The sequence below is a fragment of the Narcine bancroftii genome, chromosome 3, assembly GCF_036971445.1.
Source record: "Narcine bancroftii isolate sNarBan1 chromosome 3, sNarBan1.hap1, whole genome shotgun sequence".
Classification (NCBI taxonomy): Eukaryota; Metazoa; Chordata; class Chondrichthyes; order Torpediniformes; family Narcinidae; genus Narcine; species Narcine bancroftii.
The window spans coordinates 368618444-368637469 of record NC_091471.1 but is presented as its reverse complement, the minus strand read 5'-3'; the positions used below and the strand labels follow the sequence as shown (position 1 = coordinate 368637469).

Genomic DNA, 19026 nt, shown 5'->3' with positions numbered 1-19026 from the left:
TTAATGGCAGCCTAAGCAACTAGTCTTTTTTGATGCCCACGTTTGTGATTTCAGTGTGTACAGAGTAACTTCTAAAAAGGCAAAAGTTGTTTGTCAGATTTCTGGAGTAACAAGAAAGGTATTATGTGAAGGGTTCATTAGAAACTCGAGAACCTTGATTTCCATTTGAGTACAATATGTAAGCTGCAATAATGTAGGACATAAGATTCTGTGTACATTTTTATACTACAGTCATAGCTTCTGCAGACTTTCACATTTCACTAAATTGAAAGCCACCACTATGCAGTTAGCAATGGTTGGTGTCTGATGAAAGAGAAGTCAAATTGTTATTATTTTTAAAACTTGGTTGCTTCTTAGCTGGACAATATGCAGATTTTTGAAGGAACTACTGAGTAAAATGACATTCCTTGGTTTGTTGATCAAAGTCGATGATAGTAAAAAACACCTTGAGAAAATGTACAAAGAATTGAAAAACATACAAAGTATGATTTATTTAATAAAAGGGCCAAGTATTTTTAAGTTTAACAACAGAATTTTCTTTTGTATGGAAAATGAACGTTATCTTTCAAATCAGTTATTTATGTCCCTTTCATGTTATTTTCAGAAGCATCCGCAGACACAAGTCTTTTCTCAATTCTACCCTTTCTGTGCAAAACACAATTTGTTAAAGGAACTCAGTAGGTTGAGCAGCATCACGGGAGAAAAAGTCTGTGTTCCAGCCCAAAATGTTGACCGTTCCTTTTCTCCCACTAATGCTGCTTGATCAGCTGAGTTTCAACATCTGCAATCTCTCCTATGTCCATTTTTTCTCTCCATTGGAATAGATTGCAGGTTAAAGCATCCCACTCCGATCACTTCCTTGACAATACAGTATAAAATGTATTGGATTATTTACTGTGACAAATGAGCTTGTTGAGCAAAGCCATTTAGCAGAAGTACTGAGGCAGAAATCAGCTTCAAGATTCTGAGGTTGGTAATCATTAAAAACAGAGAATATCACCTTCCACTGTCCCAAAAATTTATCTGAAACCTTGCCTTTGACGTTGTTTGTCTCCACACAAGTAGCTTAATTTTCTATTCGTTTCTACTCTGACCTCATATTATGCTGTTACATAGTTGCTGTAATGAAAATTTACCATTTTAATCTACCTCATCCCCTCGTTCCAAATTGCTTGATTGTACCTTTCCCTTTTCCATGGAATTAAATCAAGAGAATGATCCAACTCCTTCATGGTGAGATGTTTACAATAAATACATCTAATCTGAAGTTGCTGCAATGAAAATTTGCCATTTTAATCCACCACTTCACTCAGTCACAGGTTGTTCGTTTGTGGTTGTATTACAAATAACTTATGGAATAGTTCAGAATTATTAACATAAAAATCTAAAAATTTAGATTCGCCTGCAATCTTTAAAATAGATACTGAGTTTGAAGTCCTTTAGGATGATTCTAAAGGTTGAAGACACTTGCAGAGAAAACAAAATGGAAGGAAATTTGCAGAACTTGAATCTGAACAGTGAAGGGGATTTCAAGTTGGAGAAAATCAAGGCCACTGAGGGATCTATTTAGAGGACCAGGAAATTAGTTCAGTTTAGCAGGACACAGACCTAATGAAGATTGACGTATAATTTGTATAAAGTTCAGGATGGGTAGTGAACAGTGAAATTACAAATCTTGTGTCATCTTGATAAAGTGAACAAGTTTCATGTGTATCTTTTACTCATCTGGCAATTTTCATTTATTTACTCAGTCCATAGACATTTATAATTCATTATAATTCTGAGTACTTTTGTAAGAATAAAAATCAAAGCTATCTTGCAAGTAGAATATTTCTGTGGTGTATTCTAATAAAACATAAGGAATAACATCTGGATCAACACAATGAAACCTTGCATTGCAAGAATGAATATAAAAGTAACAGCTATTTCTTCTGTTTTACCTTTTCAGATGGTTTGTTATGGGCCCTCCTAGGTCTGGAACTGGTATCCATATTGATCCTTTAGGAACAAGTGCGTGGAATGCTCTGGTTCAAGGTCATAAACGTTGGTGCTTGTTCCCTACAAATACACCTCGAGAACTTATCAAACTAACCCGTGAAGAAGGTGGGAATCAACAGGATGAGGCCATCACGTGGTTTGTCATTGTCTATCCTCGAACGCAACATCCAACTTGGCCCCAAGAGTTTAAACCTTTGGAAATTCTACAGAAACCTGGGGAGACTGTCTTTGTTCCAGGTAACATTTTTTAAGAGCACTAGTTTAATTGGTCTACGCTGAAGCTGATGATTCATTATAAAAAATGATGTGGACCCGCTTGAAAATTATTTATCTGTATTTCTCCAATGTAACCACGAATAATTTTGAAAAATTACCTTTTGTGCTTTTTAAAAAAAAATTTTTAATATTTCCAAGACTCATAAAACATTATTACATATATAAATTGTATTTTAAAACTAATCTCATAATTTCCTAAATCTCAACTCTTTCCCCCGCCCCCTTCATTATTTAGTCTATAATCTTGATCTTCAGGAATTCAACAATTTTTGACTGTCATTTAAACCTTTTCGGGGAAGTTAATTATATCCTTGAGCCAATATGATTCAAATAAGTTTGCCATATTTTAACAAACACATATCTTTCTAAGATTGTTATCTTTTCCAGGGGGGGCATAACTTTGCGTTTCCATATTACAGCAAGTAATAAGAAGGGAGGAGTTGAACTTCTATACATTTCCTGGCTTCTGGTAGTGCAATCCTCATGAACTGTATTTTATATTTTGATACCTTTGTACCAATAACCATAAGGTTGTTCAATAAGTACAGTTCTGGTTCCCATCGAAAATCCACTTCTATAATTTTTGTGAACATTTCTGCCAAGTTATACCAAAGAATCTTACTTACATGTATAGCCAGGTTGAATGTATAACCTATATAAACACGAGTCTGGAATTTCAGATTTTAAACTATTTTTTTTGTGGTATAAGATACAATTGGTGCATAAAGTTGTATTGTACCAATCTATAATTGACATTAATAGCATATTATCAGAGCAAAATTTTGAATTCTTTTTCCCCCCTGTCCGTCTCCCACCTTTCCCTTGATCTGTGCAAGTCCGATTTTGGGCTATTGCCCTGCAATAGGAAATACATCTTGGATATAAATTAACTTGTGATCCTCTTTTGAAGAAGCTCCATGTCACTACATATTGTCAGGCTCATGGCTGGTCCTAAACTATCTCTTAAAAAAGATCTTAATTGAAGATAGTTCTATATGACAAATGGTATCTTTTAATTTAAGCTGTTCAAATGTCATAAAATCCTCGATATACCTGATCCCTTTATGGTGCCGAATGTCTAGGCTTTTCTTTCATTGGTATTAACTCATTTTGATACGTGTTTTTGAAGATAATTCCACTTTTGGACTTATACATTTATTAATTTGCTGCCATATCCAGATGAATGGGGTTATCTGTCTTTCCAGACAATAATTTAAAATTCCATTTGTATCTTCTCACCTGCCATGTGTAGATCAATTTGAGCCCAATCAGAAATATCTCTTCCCTCAAAAAAAAGCTATAAATTTCAATTGGACATCCAAATAATATTTTATTAGTTGATCAATCGTAGTCTACCCAATGAATAATCCCATGGAAGCTTTTCCATGGAGATTCTTGGCACTTAGAATTCCATATAAATTATCTGACGTGCTTATTCAGTGCTTTTTTTAAAAAAAAACAATGCTATAAGAATGGGCAAGGATTGAAAGAAACATTGCAGTCTTGGCATCACATTCCTCTTAGTACAACTGATCCTGCCCATCATCTATGTAAATCTTTCCAAGCAAGGGAAGGTAATTCAATTTGTATAAATTCTGCAGGTTATTGTCCACCTTTATCGATTTCGAGTTGTCACCGATCCTCCGGTCCGAATTACAGTCGTACGTGGTGGAGTACCCATATTTAAAAATAGTGCAAAAAAAAAAGTGAGGTAGTATTTGTTCAGAAATCTGAGAGCAGAATAGAAGCTGTTTGTCATGTTGGGTATGCCTCTCCTTCCTAATGGTAGCAGTGAGAAAAGGTCATGCCCTGGGTGGTGAGGGTCATTGATGATAGAGGTTGCTTTCTTAAACACTGCCTCTTAAAGATGTTCTTAATGGAGAGAAGGTTAATGCCCATGATGGTGCTGGCTGAGTTCACAATCCTCTGAAGCCTTTCCCTGTCCTGTGCATTGACAGCTCCATAATCGGAGTGGTGCAACCAGTCAGAATGCTGACATTACACTTGCAGCAATTTGCAAGGGTCTTTGGTGACATTCCATTCTCAAACTCCAAACTAAATGCAATTGCTGCCTTCATGATTGCTTTGACTTGATAGCCCCAGAATAGATCTTCAGAGATGTTGATACCCAGGAATTTTAAGTTCTTGACCCTCTCCACTGCTGACCCTCTTGATGAAGACTATTTTGTATTCTCCTGATTTCCCCTTCCTGAAGACCACAATTCATTCCTTTATTTTGCTCAGAATAAGAATTTATTGTCATGGACACGTCATTAAATTTGTTGCTGTGTGACATCACAGTTCAAATTTGGCTTTAAATTGCATTTAAAATTAGTGCAAAAAGAAAAAAAGGTAGTGTCTGTGATTCATTGTCGATTCAGAAATGTGGCAGTGGGGAAGAAGTTTTTTTTTCCTGACGTGTGTCGGTTGGTCTTCAGGCTCTACGTCCTTGAAGATAGAGCCTGCTTTTTGAAGACACCGCCTCTTGTACATGTCCTCGATGGAGTGAAGATTGATGTCAATGATGGTACAGGCTGAGTTCACAACTCAACCGTTTTCTTTCCACTCACAAAGCACTTTAAATAATTCCTAGGCCATCGGTGCTCTGTGATTAGTAAGGTGGTCTCTGAGTGGGAAGGGAAGGTTGAGAATCACTGCTTTAGACCCAATTGTTACTGAAATATTTTCAATCTTCAGCATGATGCTGAACCAAGCCATGAAAGACCTCAACAATGAAGACGCTGTTTACATCCGGTATCGCACGGATGGCAGTCTCTTCAATCTGAGGCGCCTGCAAGCTCACACCAAGACACAAGAGAAACTTGTCCGTGAACTACTCTTTGCAGACGATGCTGCTTTAGTTGCCCATTCAGAGCCAGCTCTTCAGCGCTTGACGTCCTGTTTCGCGGAAACTGCCAAAATGTTTGGCCTGGAAGTCAGCCTGAAGAAAACGGAGGTCCTCCATCAGCCAGCTCCCCACCATGACTACTAGCCCCCCCCACATCTCCATCGGGCACACAAAACTCAAAACGGTCAACCAGTTTACCTATCTCGGCTGCACCATTTCATCAGATGCAAGGATCGACAATGAGATAGACAACAGACTCGCCAAGGCAAATAGCGCCTTTGGAAGACTACACAAAAGAGTCTGGAAAAACAACCAACTGAAAAACCTCACAAAGATAAGCGTATACAGAGCCGTTGTCATACCCACACTCCTGTTTGGCTCCGAATCATGGGTCCTCTACCGGCATCACCTACGGCTCCTAGAACGCTTCCACCAGCGTTGTCTCCGCTCCATCCTCAACATCCATTGGAGCGCTTTCATCCCTAACATCGAAGTACTCGAGATGGCAGAGGCCGACAGCATCGAGTCCACGCTGCTGAAGATCCAGCTGCGCTGGGTGGGTCACGTCTCCGGAATGGAGGACCATTGCCTTCCCAAGATCGTGTTATATGGCGAGCTCTCCACTGGCCACCGTGACAGAGGTGCACCAAAGAAAAGGTACAAGGACTGCCTAAAGAAATCTCTTGGTGCCTGCCCCATTGACCACTGCCAGTGGGCTGATCTCGCCTCAAACCGTGCATCTTGGCGCCTCACAGTTTGGCGGGCAGCAACCTCCTTTGAAGAAGACCGCAGAGCCCACCTCACTGACAAAAGGCAAAGGAGGAAAAACCCAACACCCAACCCCAACCAACCAATTTTCCCCTGCAGCCGCTGCAACCGTGTCTGCCTGTCCCGCATCGGACTTGTCAGCCACAAACGAGCCTGCAGCTGACATGGACTTTTACCCCCTCCATAAATCTTCGTCCGCGAAGCCAAGCCAAAGATTTGGCTTGAGAAAAATTGTCAGGGGCCCATTTCCTTTGGAGTTATGAAGCCGTGCACATAACGAGTCAATTAGATATGATTAAAACAATGGTTTTCAAACTTTTTCGACTCACATACCACCTTAAGCAATCCCTTACTAATCACAGAGCACCAATGGCATAGGGAATGCTTTAAGTGGTATGTGAGTGGAAAGAAAAAGTTTGAGAACCACTGCTGTAGATTTTCCTATCCTGTGCATTGGCACCTCATACCAGACAGAAATGCAATCAGTCAGAATGCTCTCCACAATATACCTGTAGAAATTTGCAAGAGCCTTTGGTGACACACTAAATCTCCTTGCGATATATTGCTGCTTGCAAGTCTTCTTTGTGATTGCAACAACATTGAGGCCCCAGGATAGATCCTCAGATATTGACACCCTAGATTTAAAGTTCTTGACCTTTGTGACTGCTGACCCCTCAAAGAGGACTGGTTTGTGTCCTGATTTTCCCCATCATGAAATCCATAATTAAGAGTAGGATTGTTTGCAAACATTGGGTGCAGTTTGTGTTGTTACACTACTCAACGAGCTCCTTTATCTCACTCCTGTATTACTGTGATTCTGCCGATGACCAAGAAGTCATTGACAAATTTGTGAATGGCATTTGAATTGTGCCTAACCACACAGACATGGGTGCAGAGGAAGGTGGAGCAGTGGGATAAGTACATATCCTTGAGGTGCTCCTATCTTGATTGTCATTGAGGAGGAGACTTTTCCCAATTCATACTGACTGTACTTACGACGAGGATCCAGTTGTAGAGGGAGGTTTAGCATCCCAGGTCTGAAGCTTGCTGACCAGTACTGAAGGGACAATGATGTTGAAAGCTGAGCTATAATCAATGAAAAGCCACTTGATGTATATATTACTGTTGTCCAGGTGGTCCAGGGTTGAGTGGAGAGCCAGTGGATTGGGGAACCATTGCTGCAGCAGACAAATTGCAGTGCTTCCAATTCTTTCTTTGGGTGTGAGTTAATTCTGACCTAATTAAGGAAATTGGTTTATATTTGGTGTAGGTACTGGATCTCAAGGTTCAAACCTTTGGATTCTTGATTATAAAAACAGATTGAACAGGTTATGTCAAGGGCATGAATTGATTCTTTGGTGATGTTTCCAGTGAGAAGATTGCATGTGGATGCTACAGACAGGAACAAAGGTGAAGGCCCTTCAGGAGATAAAGCATCACAGGTTCATGATCAAATTCATAACATTTTAGTGGAAAATAAAACAATACTTTAAAAAAAATGAAAAGTTAAATAGCCTAACACCTATTGTCATTATGAATTCTGTTCCATCGCTATTCAAAGATGGTGAATTTCTGCCTTTATCAGGGATAGTTGATGTGGCTACTGGGAAATGGTTGTCATTTGCAAACTTTTAATACTTAAAAGTGCAGCAAGCAAGAAAAGAGATCAGCCAGATGATTTGTACAAAGGAAAGGCTATAAATTTCTGCTTTGTTTTATTTTTGTAAACCACAGTGAAAAATATTTGGTGCATGTTTAATCGACTGTTTGAAAACTGGTTAAATGTCTGTAATGTTGATTGAAATTTTAAAATGGGCTTCTTACAAAAATGCTCTTTTTGTCTTTCAGGTGGTTGGTGGCATGTCGTACTCAATATGGATCACACCATTGCTGTCACTCAGAATTTTGCCAGTGCAACCAATTTTCCTGTGGTGTGGCATAAAACTGTTAGAGGACGTCCAAAGCTGTCCAGAAAGTGGTACAGGTAATCAGTCTGGTTTATTGCCATGAACGTGCCACAAAATTTGTTGTTTTGCGGTAGCAGTATTGTTCATTTCAGGTGCAAAAATTGCTATAAATTACATTTATTTTAAAATAAGTAAGTTGGTGCAAAAAAAAAACTGAAGTCATTGTTTTGTGGTTCATTGTAAATTCAGAAATCTATTAGCAGAGGGGAAGAACCTGCATTTGTAAAGTTGGTTGTTTATCTTCAGGTTCCTGTATCTCCTTCCTGATTCTAGCAGCAAGAAATCAGCATGGCCTGAGTGGCGAGGGTCCTTGATAATGGATGCTGCTTTCTTGAGATACTGCCTCTTAGAGATGTCCTTAATAGAGTGAAGACTAATGCCCATGATAACGCTGGCAGAATTCACAACCCTCTGTAGCCTTTTCCTGTCCTGTGTATTGGCACCTCCAAACCAGACAGTGATGCAACCAGTCAAAATGCTCTCCAGGTGCACCTGTAAAAAATTTCCAAGTCTTTGGTGACGTGCAAAAAATCCTCAAGCTCCTAATGAAATATAGCTGCTTGTAATTTAAGCTGACAATTTTTCTCAAGCAAAATATTTCAGTTGCTTTTGAGTCTAGAGTAGTATTTTGCTGAAGTGGCAATCTGAGTGTAATAAATGGATTCCTCCATTAATCCAAGTGAGGACAAACCATGTTCTGTTGTTTTTACATGGTTCTGGCAGAACTTGCTGAAAAGTGAGTCACAAAGTCTTAGTATGCATGTCCGTGCTGAACATTTTGCTCATCTAATAAACCATTTGCATTTCTGATTAGAGTCAAAGCAGTTTCACTACTATGAGCCATTGGACATCAAGACGAGTACTTTTGTAACTGGCTGCATTTGCTAGTTCATTATAGCTGACTTCCAACATTTTTAATTTGTATGGCTAACTTTGTTTATGCCATTGACAGATTAATGTTTGAAATTCTATAAATGTTTCAAACTCCTTCATGGTAAACAATTTGAACAGATGCATTTGTTAATTAATTTAAAAATAACAAACTACAATTGAAAAATTTAAGTATTTTGCAAAAATAAAACAGCCGATTTTGGTAGCCATGTCTCTAAATTTCTATTTCTGCCAAATTAATATTTTGTGCTTATCCATACCTGCTCAGTAAGATGGTTTAAACAATGCACGGTTCACTAGAAGGGCCTTGGAAAACTTTTTAACAACATCTTTTGATTTGTACAAAATTGCCTTTTATTGCTGCTAAACTGATGATCTAATTTTCCCACTTTTAGAACAATTTGTCATACTTCAATTTCATGATACAAAAAAATCTACATTCTTAATCTGAATATTTCCATCTGAATTTTATGTATCTTGTCTTCATAAAGAAATCGTGTATTTTTAAACAGATAAGGAGAACTGATATTAGCTACAGGGGAGTAGCCAGCTTCCAAGGTTAGGGTGAGTGAGCACATAAAAAAGCACCACTGCGTATACCAGATGGTGAGTCAGTGGTTGAATAGCAGGCCACACTGATATTTCACCAGTGGCGGTGATAGCATCGTACCAGGGAGTGCAGCGGCGTAGAACCAGAAAGGGGGAAGGTGGCAGCATCGTCAGACCAGAGTGTGGGTAGGTGGGATATCATCGGTGGGAAGGGTGTTGGAATCCGGGAAGGGGGGGGGGGCACCAATTTTGAAAAATGCTCACACTCACCCTCCACCCCCCCCCCCCATCTCCTACATCACTGATGAGCTATTGATGTTTTATTTTATTCCACTTTTATTTCTGTGGCTAGCTTTGATATTTTTTATTATTCATTCTTTGGCTTGGCTTCGCGGACGAAGATTTATGGAGGGGGTAAAAAGTCCACGTCAGCTGCAGGCTCGTTTGTGGCTGACAAGTCCGATGCGGGACAGGCAGACACGATTGCAGCGGTTGCAAGGGAAAATTGGTTGGTTGGGGTTGGGTGTTGGGTTTTTCCTCCTTTGCCTTTTGTCAGTGAGGTGGGCTCTGCGGTCTTCTTCAAAGGAGGTTGCTGCCCGCCAAACTGTGAGGCGCCAAGATGCACGGTTTGAGGTGTTATCAGCCCACTGGCGGTGGTCAATGGGGCAGGCACCAAGAGATTCCTTTAGGCAGTCCTTGTACCTTTTCTTTGGTGCACCTCTGTCACGGTGGCCAGTGGAGAGCTCGCCATATAACACGATCTTGGGAAGGCGATGGTCCTCCATTCTGGAGACGTGACCCATCCAGCGCAGCTGGATTATTATTCATTATTATAGCATTATTATTCATTAATGCTATGTATAATTTTCTTTTCATGAAGAATCATATTAATAAGTGTATTTAAGGGTTACTCCTGCAAATGGGGATGTCCTGAATCCTTGCTGCTATCTCGTTTTCACAGTGTCCTTCATGGATTTCAGCGATTTTGAATGTTCAGCTATCACAATAAGATTAGAACCTGTCTTTGAATCATGAATTCAGTGATTTTAAATTGTTGTCCAGTGACATAATCACTCTTCTTCTGCCAACACTTCATCTGCTTTTCATGATCAAAACTATTGAAACAAATAGTTCATTTTCTCCAAGGATGATAAAATAGGTTAGATCCACATCAATATTTGAACAAACCTGGTCTCTTCGGTTAGTTCTTTTGTACTTAGTTTTCTCTGGATATAATATTTACACGTTGATCTGAGCACACAAATTTTCAAGTTTATTAAAGTCCAATGAAACAGCTTTCTCCAGTCCTTGCTGCAAAATTGGCAAATGTACAACCAGACATAACACACATACAGACAACCAATACAGATGCAGGCCAAATATCGGAGAAAAATAAATATTGTTTAATAAATAGTAAAGTCTTGGATGGTTAGTGTGAGCATTTAATTTGTTCGGTATTCTCACTGCCCATGGGAAGAAACTGTTTCTCAGCCTGGTTGATGCTGGCTGTGATGCTCTTCTATCTTTCCTAATAGAAGTAACTGACAGATGGTGTATGCAGGGTGATAGGATGCTTAACAATTTTGCACGCCCTCTTTAGACAATGATCCTGGTAGATCATGTTGATGGGGTGGGGAGAGAGGAGGGAGACTGTTGTGATCCTATGTCTCTCTTCGTCATTTAGATTGACCTCTGATCCACTTCTCTACAGCAACCATACCAGACTGTGATGCATCCCACCACAACGCTCTTGATGGATCTCCTGTTGAAGATTGACATGATGGTGGCTGGTAATCTTGCCCACCTCAGTCTTCTCAGGAATTGCAGTAGCTGTTGTACCTTCCTGGCAAGTAAAGAGATGTGTGTCCAGGATAGTTCACTTGTTAAGTGAACTGGGGAACTTGGTGCTCTCTGCACTTCTGAGTTACTAATCTATGGTGGAGGGTGGTTGTTCCTGGTCCTCCTAAAACCCACAATTATATCCTTTGTCTTGTCCATATTGAGGCTCAGTTATTGTCACACCTTATCACAAGATTTTACACCTCTTCCCTTTAGAGTAACTCATCATTGTTGTTGAGGCCAACTACTGTTGTCGTCTGTAAGCTTGACGTTACAGTCGTTGGACAGTTGTGTGAAGAGCAGTGGGCTGAGCACGCAGCCCTGAGAAGAGCCAGTGATCAGCATGACGGTGTTCAACTCTCTGCTACCAACTGTACAGAGTGTGATCTATCCATTAGGATGTCCAGAATCCAGTTACAGAGAGGAGTGTTGAGTCCCATCAAGGATAGCTTCTCTTCCAACCTTGAGGGAATGATCATGTTAAACACCAAGCTGAAGCCAATGAACAACAGCCTGGTGTATGAAGCATTATTCTTCTGGTGGGTCACGACAGAGTGGAGGGCCAAGGCAAAAACATCAGTGGAATGCTTTCTTCTGTAGGAGAATTGAAATGGATCCAATGTGTCTGGGAGGTGTGGTTTGATGCATTCCATCACCAGACACTCAAATTATTCCATTATGTTAGAGGTCAGAGCCATGGAGCAGTAGTTCATTGAGGCTTGTTACTGTTGCCTTCTTTGGTACTGGAATGATGGTGGCTGTGTTGAAACACAGAGACGATGGGCTGATGCAGAAAGATGTTGAAAATGTATGTAAAGACTGCCATCAGCTAATCTGCACAGTCCTTCAGTACCCAACCAGGTATGATGTTTGCTCCCACTGCCCTGTGTGGGTTCCTCACCTCTGCTGTGGCTATGCAGGGAGCCCATTTATCAGGGGGACACTGAGTTTTATAGTGACATGAAATTTGATAGGTCATTATGTCTTTGAATTATCCATGTGTAGTCCTTTAGGTTTTTAATTCTTGAAATTGAATAGGAAAGCAATGGTGTTGGCAACCACTGAGAGCAAAATTGTCCCTGTCCTTTAGTTCTGAAAAGGATATGCTATGCCATTATCCTGGTGTTGAAAAAAAATCTCCTGATTTTGATCATCCTTTTTCTGTAGCAGTCGATGTGAGTGAGGGGGCAGCAGGTTCAGTTTTATTGCAGAAAGATCATGAAATTGACCATCCTGTTGCCTACTTTTCAAGAAAATTCAATGTTCATCAAAGGAACTATTCCACTATTGAAAAAGAACTGTTGTCTATCAGGCTTGCTCTGCAAAATTTCCTCTCAGGAACCAATTGTGATATTTACTGACCACAATCCTCTGGTGTTTTTGAATAAAATGAAGAACAAGAACAGAAGATTGTTAAACTGGAGTTTGATATTACAAGATTATAATCTGCAAATTATTCATATCAGAGGTTCAAATAATAGTATAGCAGATTGTCAAGATGTTAAAATTGATCATGTATAAAATGCTCTCCATATTGTTACTTTATTAAAACATGTATATATGAATTGTTATATCTTTAGTGATTTTAAAGACCGGTTAGTTATTACTGAATTTTAACTCGAGTTAAAATTCCTTTAAAGGAGGGGAGGTGTAATGGAAAATTTGGGAGATAAATTGGTAAAATTAGAGTAGGTTACATACACACACTAAAACCGATCTTATTTTAAATATTGAATAATTCATATTTAGTGAATTTACAGAAACTTGTGCTGTGCACATTTCACAAGTAGGTGCTAATTGAAATGATGTCATTAAAGCAACAAGCAGGAGATGCTCTGGGTGTTAAAAGCTCTTTGCAAGGGTTTTGACAGTGACAGAAAGGTCACTCCTGGTTTTTTGTTTATCTAAAGACAACAACTTGACCAAGAAGACTAACTCCTATTGTTTGCTGGAGAAGGTCAGGAGTTTTGCAAGTGAGAGTCACATGGGCTTTCTCTCAGTTGGAGAGAGAGAGAGAAAAACAGCCGAAACAAGTAGGAGAAGATGGTTGGAACTGAAACAAACTCCAGAGTGGCGGATGGCTGAAAGTGCTATCTGTCTGATGTTTCTCTTGGAATAAGATGAACAGAAAGGAACTCTGTAGTAGCTTGAAAGAAAGAGGTTATCATCTGGAAAACCCTGATGGGGCAACTTTCATCAGCAAGACATTGAGGAGACTAATGGTGGAACCTCAGTTGGGGAAATCCTGAAACAATAAATCTCTCTGCAAACCCTACGAGAATCTTCCTGAGTGGTAAAAATTTACCTTTCGAGCACCAACGCCTGGTGAACTTTATACATGTTAAATTCAGTGCACAGTAATAAGAATTGTCTGCAACCAGTGAACTTGGAGGAATGAGAAGTGAGATTGAACTGTGAACCAAATAACTTATTTACACACACATTACATACACATGCGCTTAGAATTAGAAGGGGGTTAAGTTGGGTTCAGTTAAGTTAATAGAGATAAGTTAAAGTTTGATTCTATTTTCATGTTTAAAGATAATTAAAAACAACTTTTGTTTAAGTAACTACTTGTCTTGGTGATTGTCTATTGCTGCTGGGTTTTGGGGTCCTTTGGGCTCATAACAGATAACAGAATATTTCTTTTTTTCCTGTCTGGCAACTTTTTTGGTTGAGCTAAATTGAATTTGGAATTGAAAATTAGAAATTTGACTTAATTTTCTTAAATAATACAAAAGCACAAATAAAAATACTTGCAATTACAAATTGAACACATGGAGTCTGACAAAAAATAAATCAGTTTAAGCATAGATGTTAATTAACATACAATTTTATCGTTCAATTGACAATTCATTGAGAAGAATCACGTTTGCTCTCTTTTGTATAATGAAGGATCTTAAAGCAAGAACGGCCAGAACTTGCTGTAGCAGCAGATTTGGTTGACCTTCAGGAATCCACGGGCATTGCATCAGACAGCTCAAGTGATTCTTCCAGTTCATCCAGTTCTAGTTCCTCAGACTCTGACTCCGAGGTGAGAATTAAATTTCTTGACTCGCATGATTAAGTTACTTTGTAACTTTATGGTGTTATCAGTAAAAGTGGAATAAAACGAGATAAAACTAGTAACATGTTTAATAAATAAATATGAAATCATGACATGAATCCCATTCTTGCAATTAGAAATGGAAAACCCAGAACATAGATAATTAGAGGATGCAATTCAGTGCATAATTCTTTCTATCTCTTGACAACATTTGTTTGTATATCCTTGCTGCAACTCTATGCTGGAAAATTATACATGCCTTCACAATTAAATTTGAAAATATGCTCAGCAAAATAATAGATTTTGGTCTTTGATGTTCAGGGTAACTAAGAAATGGGACAATTTCTAAATAACTTTGATAAATTAAACTGGTTCAATCAGTTTTGTTATCCTAGATATAAAACCGTTACAAAATGCATTTAAGTATAAATTCAAGAGTGATTTCCTTTGATAACTGATCCATGATGTCTGGTGACAACCTTAATTTTGCACCTGATACTGTATATGTTGAAATGTTTGAGAAATTGAAACCTTTGCTGTTAAACTTAATGAATATATGACAGTAAATGGCTGACATCCATTTTACTTTTCATTAAAGATGGAAAGGAAATAATATGACAAGAATAAAAGCAAGAGCATGTATCTGGAATAAGACCATGAAAGACTGTGGTGGCATTGCTTAGGATGAGCATGCAATCTCAGTTCACTCATTTAATAGTTGTGATCAGTGGAGCAGTGTTAGCCCCCGAGAAATCATGAAGGATGTATTGGTCGTGGTCGATGCCGACTTGAGGCATGAGGCCTCATGGCATTCGGATCGTCAGAGGTTTGGGGGGGATTTAAGGCACACTTGGTCTGTCGCCTCTAGAAACTGTGACTTAGTAGTTTCCCCTTTGAAGTTGGCAGACGGTAACATCTTGTCTGTCGAGAGGCTTCTGTGTTCTCAGTGACCTTAAATATTATTTCTTTACGTGACACTATACAAGATAAGATTCCTTGTACATAATCATTTTTTTTGAGAGAGGCTGTTCTGAAACTCTGAAAATTAGGACAGGATATCGATGGGAGTGTGTAAATTTGTATGATGCAATTCACTGACAGGAAAAAAAAATGAAATATGAGGTTGAAAAGCTCCCGATATCCACTGAAGCTGAAGCCAGCTGACAATATTTTTACCCAGCAGCAATATCCCTATTTTTTTAGGGATGTCATCTTCAATGAGCTGTTTTAACTGGAATGATAAACTTCTACAGACTAAACAGTGTGGTTCTGTTCAACTATGAACTGATTTGGATCGAATTAATTGGAATTGAAGAGGTCAGAGACTAATGACTATATGTAGTGCATTTGATCCAGGCTGATAGCTTTCATCCAATGGATTGTTTATTTAAACCAACAATTTGTTCCACAAAAGCAATGTAAGGATTGTTCTTCAAACGTAAGCCAAATTATAATTCAAAAGTGACTTCTATTTCAACTAACAAACACTTGGTTTATGTCATAGATAGTTTAAGAAACCAGTCTCTTGATATTGTTTCTGATTATGCAGAAATAAGAGATCAGTGGTAATTTTGAACATTTATGGGATTGGGCTGCATTTGTTCAGGCTCCTCTTTATAAAGCTATTCTGAAACTAATCTGCTATCATTCAGTGTTTTCGTGCTGCCTGCTTTTAAAATTAATGTCCTTAAATACCCTTAATTTTTACGATATACATTTTTTAAAATCTGCAAATTTTGTTAATTTAGCCACTTTCTAATTGAACAAAAGATGTGGCAAGAAAATTTATTTCTTTATAATTTCTCATTTGGAAACACACTTATTTCATTGTTTCATTGCTACTTATGGAGCCTTTGTTGAAGTAAATCATTAAGATAGTTATTTGCTTTTTCTTCCATTATTTATTTTTAGTCTGCTTTGTCCCTTTAAATGACCCCATAAAACTTGTCAAATGTTTGTTCCTACTTCACTTTGAATGAGTTGGAAGCTGAACTAATGTCATATGGTATGTTTCATCTATCTGTACCCTTGATAGGCCCTTAAGCTTAACAATTTCCTGCCAGTTTTTCCTCTCCATTTAATTTAGTTTGGTTTCTGTTTATTTTGTATAAAAGTTTACTATCTTCTGCCAATACCAGAGGAATACATCTTGAATTTCATAACAGTCCAAGATTGATAAGACAAGGCTTTGTTTGACATCACCTTAAGAAGTAATGCAATACCCCATATATAAGGTAAAACAATGGATGTAGTGATGTCATGTATCCACTGATCACAACTATTAAATGAGAAACATTTTTGTTTCTCCAACACAGCTGCATCAATATTTGAATAAAGGAATTCACTGTATAACATTGGAGCACCTCACAGCACACTCCTTTATTTCATTTTCCTTGCAGCTGTTGTCCTTGCTAGGTAGTTATATGTATTGCTCAATGCTGATAGTCACCTTTCATGAGCTTTTCTATATTATGTATGTCATGAATTCCTATGAGAGAAAAATTGTTGAGAGGAAATGTGCCTATGTGGCTCAATGCAAAGGACAATTTGTTGAAAATGTTTGTTAGTTTTTTTCCTTCATAAGTTTATTTTTCTCCTTTGGAAAACTAGTGTGACTCTGGGGCAGAAGGAGATGGAATGACCCACCGAAGGAAGAAAAGAAGAACCTGCAATATGATGGAAGATGGTAGCTCTCAATCTCGAGATGACTGTGTGAGCAAAGAACGCAGTTCTTCCAGGTGACAAGAAACACTGGAAGAAATCGACATTACAACGTAAAATAAAGAAAACTATGGTGAAAGATTAAACTAATTCACTTTTAGGATTTTACCTTCTTGGTGATTGTGATTCTAGCCATTTATGAATATCGAATGTCAATTGGTTTCTCCTTCAGTGCAATTATCTGATGTAAAGATATTTTTGTAAACTCTTCCTTAAATTAACAGTTATATTGAGCTAAACAATCGAGCGAAACAATTACGTTGTTGGCTCAAATTTATGAGATGATTTTTATTACCATAAATTTATTTCTGTTCAAGTTTTGCTTGAACTGAATAAAGTTGTACAGCGAATAAATTGGATTTTATCTTAAAGCTCTCAATTTAGAAATCTCCATTTTGATCATGAGTGTATTCAAAAAATTTTCAAAATAAATACCTGCTTGGGCATAAAATTAAAAATCCAATTTAACTCTGGTCAAATTTAATCTGGTCCAAGTCTTTCCAACTTTATCATTGTCTGAACCATCGCCACCATTAGAAAAACAACAATCTTAAGCATCCTATTGATCCTATTACGAATGACAGACTAAGGACATGGGCAATAACACTAAGTAACTCATTCAGACCATGTTGACAGAACCTGATTGGACTTGATTTAAACCTGATAAATGATTTGGGGTTGTGCTCTAGTTGGATATACAGAATTCTCATGTTCATTGCCAGTACCATGAATTCTAAATTTAAAATTAAGTTTTGTCTTTGGTCTTCATTTATTATTCTAATTGAATGCATTCTCATTTTTATTTTGTAGTTGGTGTATTCAGAACCAGGAGATTGGGAACATCACAATATTTTGTTGCCATAAAAAAATTGGTTTCTCCCTTAGTTTTGTTTCAATTAAATGTTGCATTGACTCTTGATACTTAAAATTGGTAAATGTTGGTTATTATTTCACCTTGTAGCAATTATTTTGGTTTTTAGATATTTCTATTGAGTCAGCTAATTATCTCTAAAGATTGTCTTCCTCTTAAGAAATAATTAGCTCATGCAATATTTGCAGAAATGATTAAATTAACAGTAGTCTCGCTATCTCAAAATTGCTATTTATATTGTGTGTATAATACTTTTGATAATAATACCAATTAGTATTAATATAATACTAATACCAATTCAATTTTGTTACTTGCTGTTAATTCCTCAACAGAGACAAGTCAGTAATTTTGTTTTCACCTGACTTGAAGTGCAAATATGCTTTCACTATCTCCCACCTTGGCACATGCACACTCTTGTTCACGTTTATTCAGTTTCTCTCAAATTGGAATAGAGGCCAAATTCAGCAAACTGGATCACAGGTTGAACAGCAGTCATCTTGATTACAGCTGAGACTCCAGCATTAATCAATTTTCAAGAAATCGGAAGGAAATAATCTGATTCTTCATTAAACTGATAGCTTCATTTTCGAGTGAATTAGAGTATTAGATCTTTTAACCTGGTGAATACCAGGTGCCTAACTTGAAAACCTGTTTAATGGCAAATTTGGTTGAACAGTCAGAAACCTACCTAGAAAATATTTGTTGTTATGCAGCAGTAATACAAGAACTAAGTCTATTTGAGAATATTTTCTTGAACACTTTCCCAGGGAAAGAAGTGGAAAGTGGGATGAGGTGTGGAAAATAACTACATATTGCTGAATAATCATATAAGAGTAAATAGTCCTAATTTTTTTAGTTAACATGATAAAATAAAGTTGCAATGAATTATGATATGTGGTTATAAGCATATGGCATATCCATTGTCCTCTTTGGTTTCAGGATTTAAAATCCATGAATATTCTGTGGTCTTCATATAAATTTCTCCACTGAGCATTCTCTAATTTTTTACAATTTCATTGCAGAGGCAGACGTTTTTAATAATTCAATCTGCTCTGATGTTCACAAAGATTATGAGATAAACTCTGTCCAAAGCACCAATGCCAACGTAACTAGATTAACCCTCGTTGCTCAAGGTCACCAGTATCATCTTCCATTCATGCCATCTGCTGCTTCATTCAGAGGGTAGTGTGATCTTCTCCAACCTCAAACATTGCTATCGCATCTGCTTGTACCACCTTCACAGGCACCCATC

General features: G+C 37.9%; 1 protein-coding gene across 3 annotated transcripts; it reads left to right on the top strand.

Moving 5' to 3' along the window:
- Window positions 1-1926: 1926 nt before the first annotated feature.
- jmjd6 (jumonji domain containing 6, arginine demethylase and lysine hydroxylase) lies at window positions 1927-17831 on the top strand. Of its 3 annotated transcripts, none has more exons than XR_011354972.1 (5): window positions 1927-2235; window positions 7739-7874; window positions 14032-14170; window positions 16793-16976; window positions 17714-17831. XR_011354972.1 is itself a non-coding variant. In XM_069930259.1 (5 exons), the coding sequence occupies exons 1-4, from the start codon at window positions 1959-1961 to the stop codon at window positions 16922-16924; spliced, it is 684 nt and encodes a 227-aa protein (XP_069786360.1). In that variant the 5' UTR covers window positions 1927-1958; the 3' UTR covers window positions 16925-16956; window positions 17714-17831. The 3 variants fall into 3 exon arrangements, 2 of the variants coding, with proteins under 2 accessions (XP_069786360.1, XP_069786358.1); XM_069930259.1 differs by having other exon boundaries at window positions 16793-16956; XM_069930257.1 differs by lacking the exon at window positions 17714-17831 and having other exon boundaries at window positions 16793-17011.
- Window positions 17832-19026: the final 1195 nt, after the last annotated feature.

What these genes read in the sequence shown, in the direction of transcription:
- jmjd6 (XM_069930259.1), top strand. Translation starts at nt 1,959, where the DNA reads ATGGGCCCTCCTAGGTCTGGAACTGGTATCCATATTGATCCTTTAGGA. An exon ending in CTGTCCAGAAAGTGGTACAG is followed by an intron (nt 7,875 to 14,031) that starts GTAATCAGTCTG and finishes TGTATAATGAAG; the next exon opens with GATCTTAAAGCAAGAACGGC. An exon ending in CCTCAGACTCTGACTCCGAG is followed by an intron (nt 14,171 to 16,792) that starts GTGAGAATTAAA and finishes TTGGAAAACTAG; the next exon opens with TGTGACTCTGGGGCAGAAGG.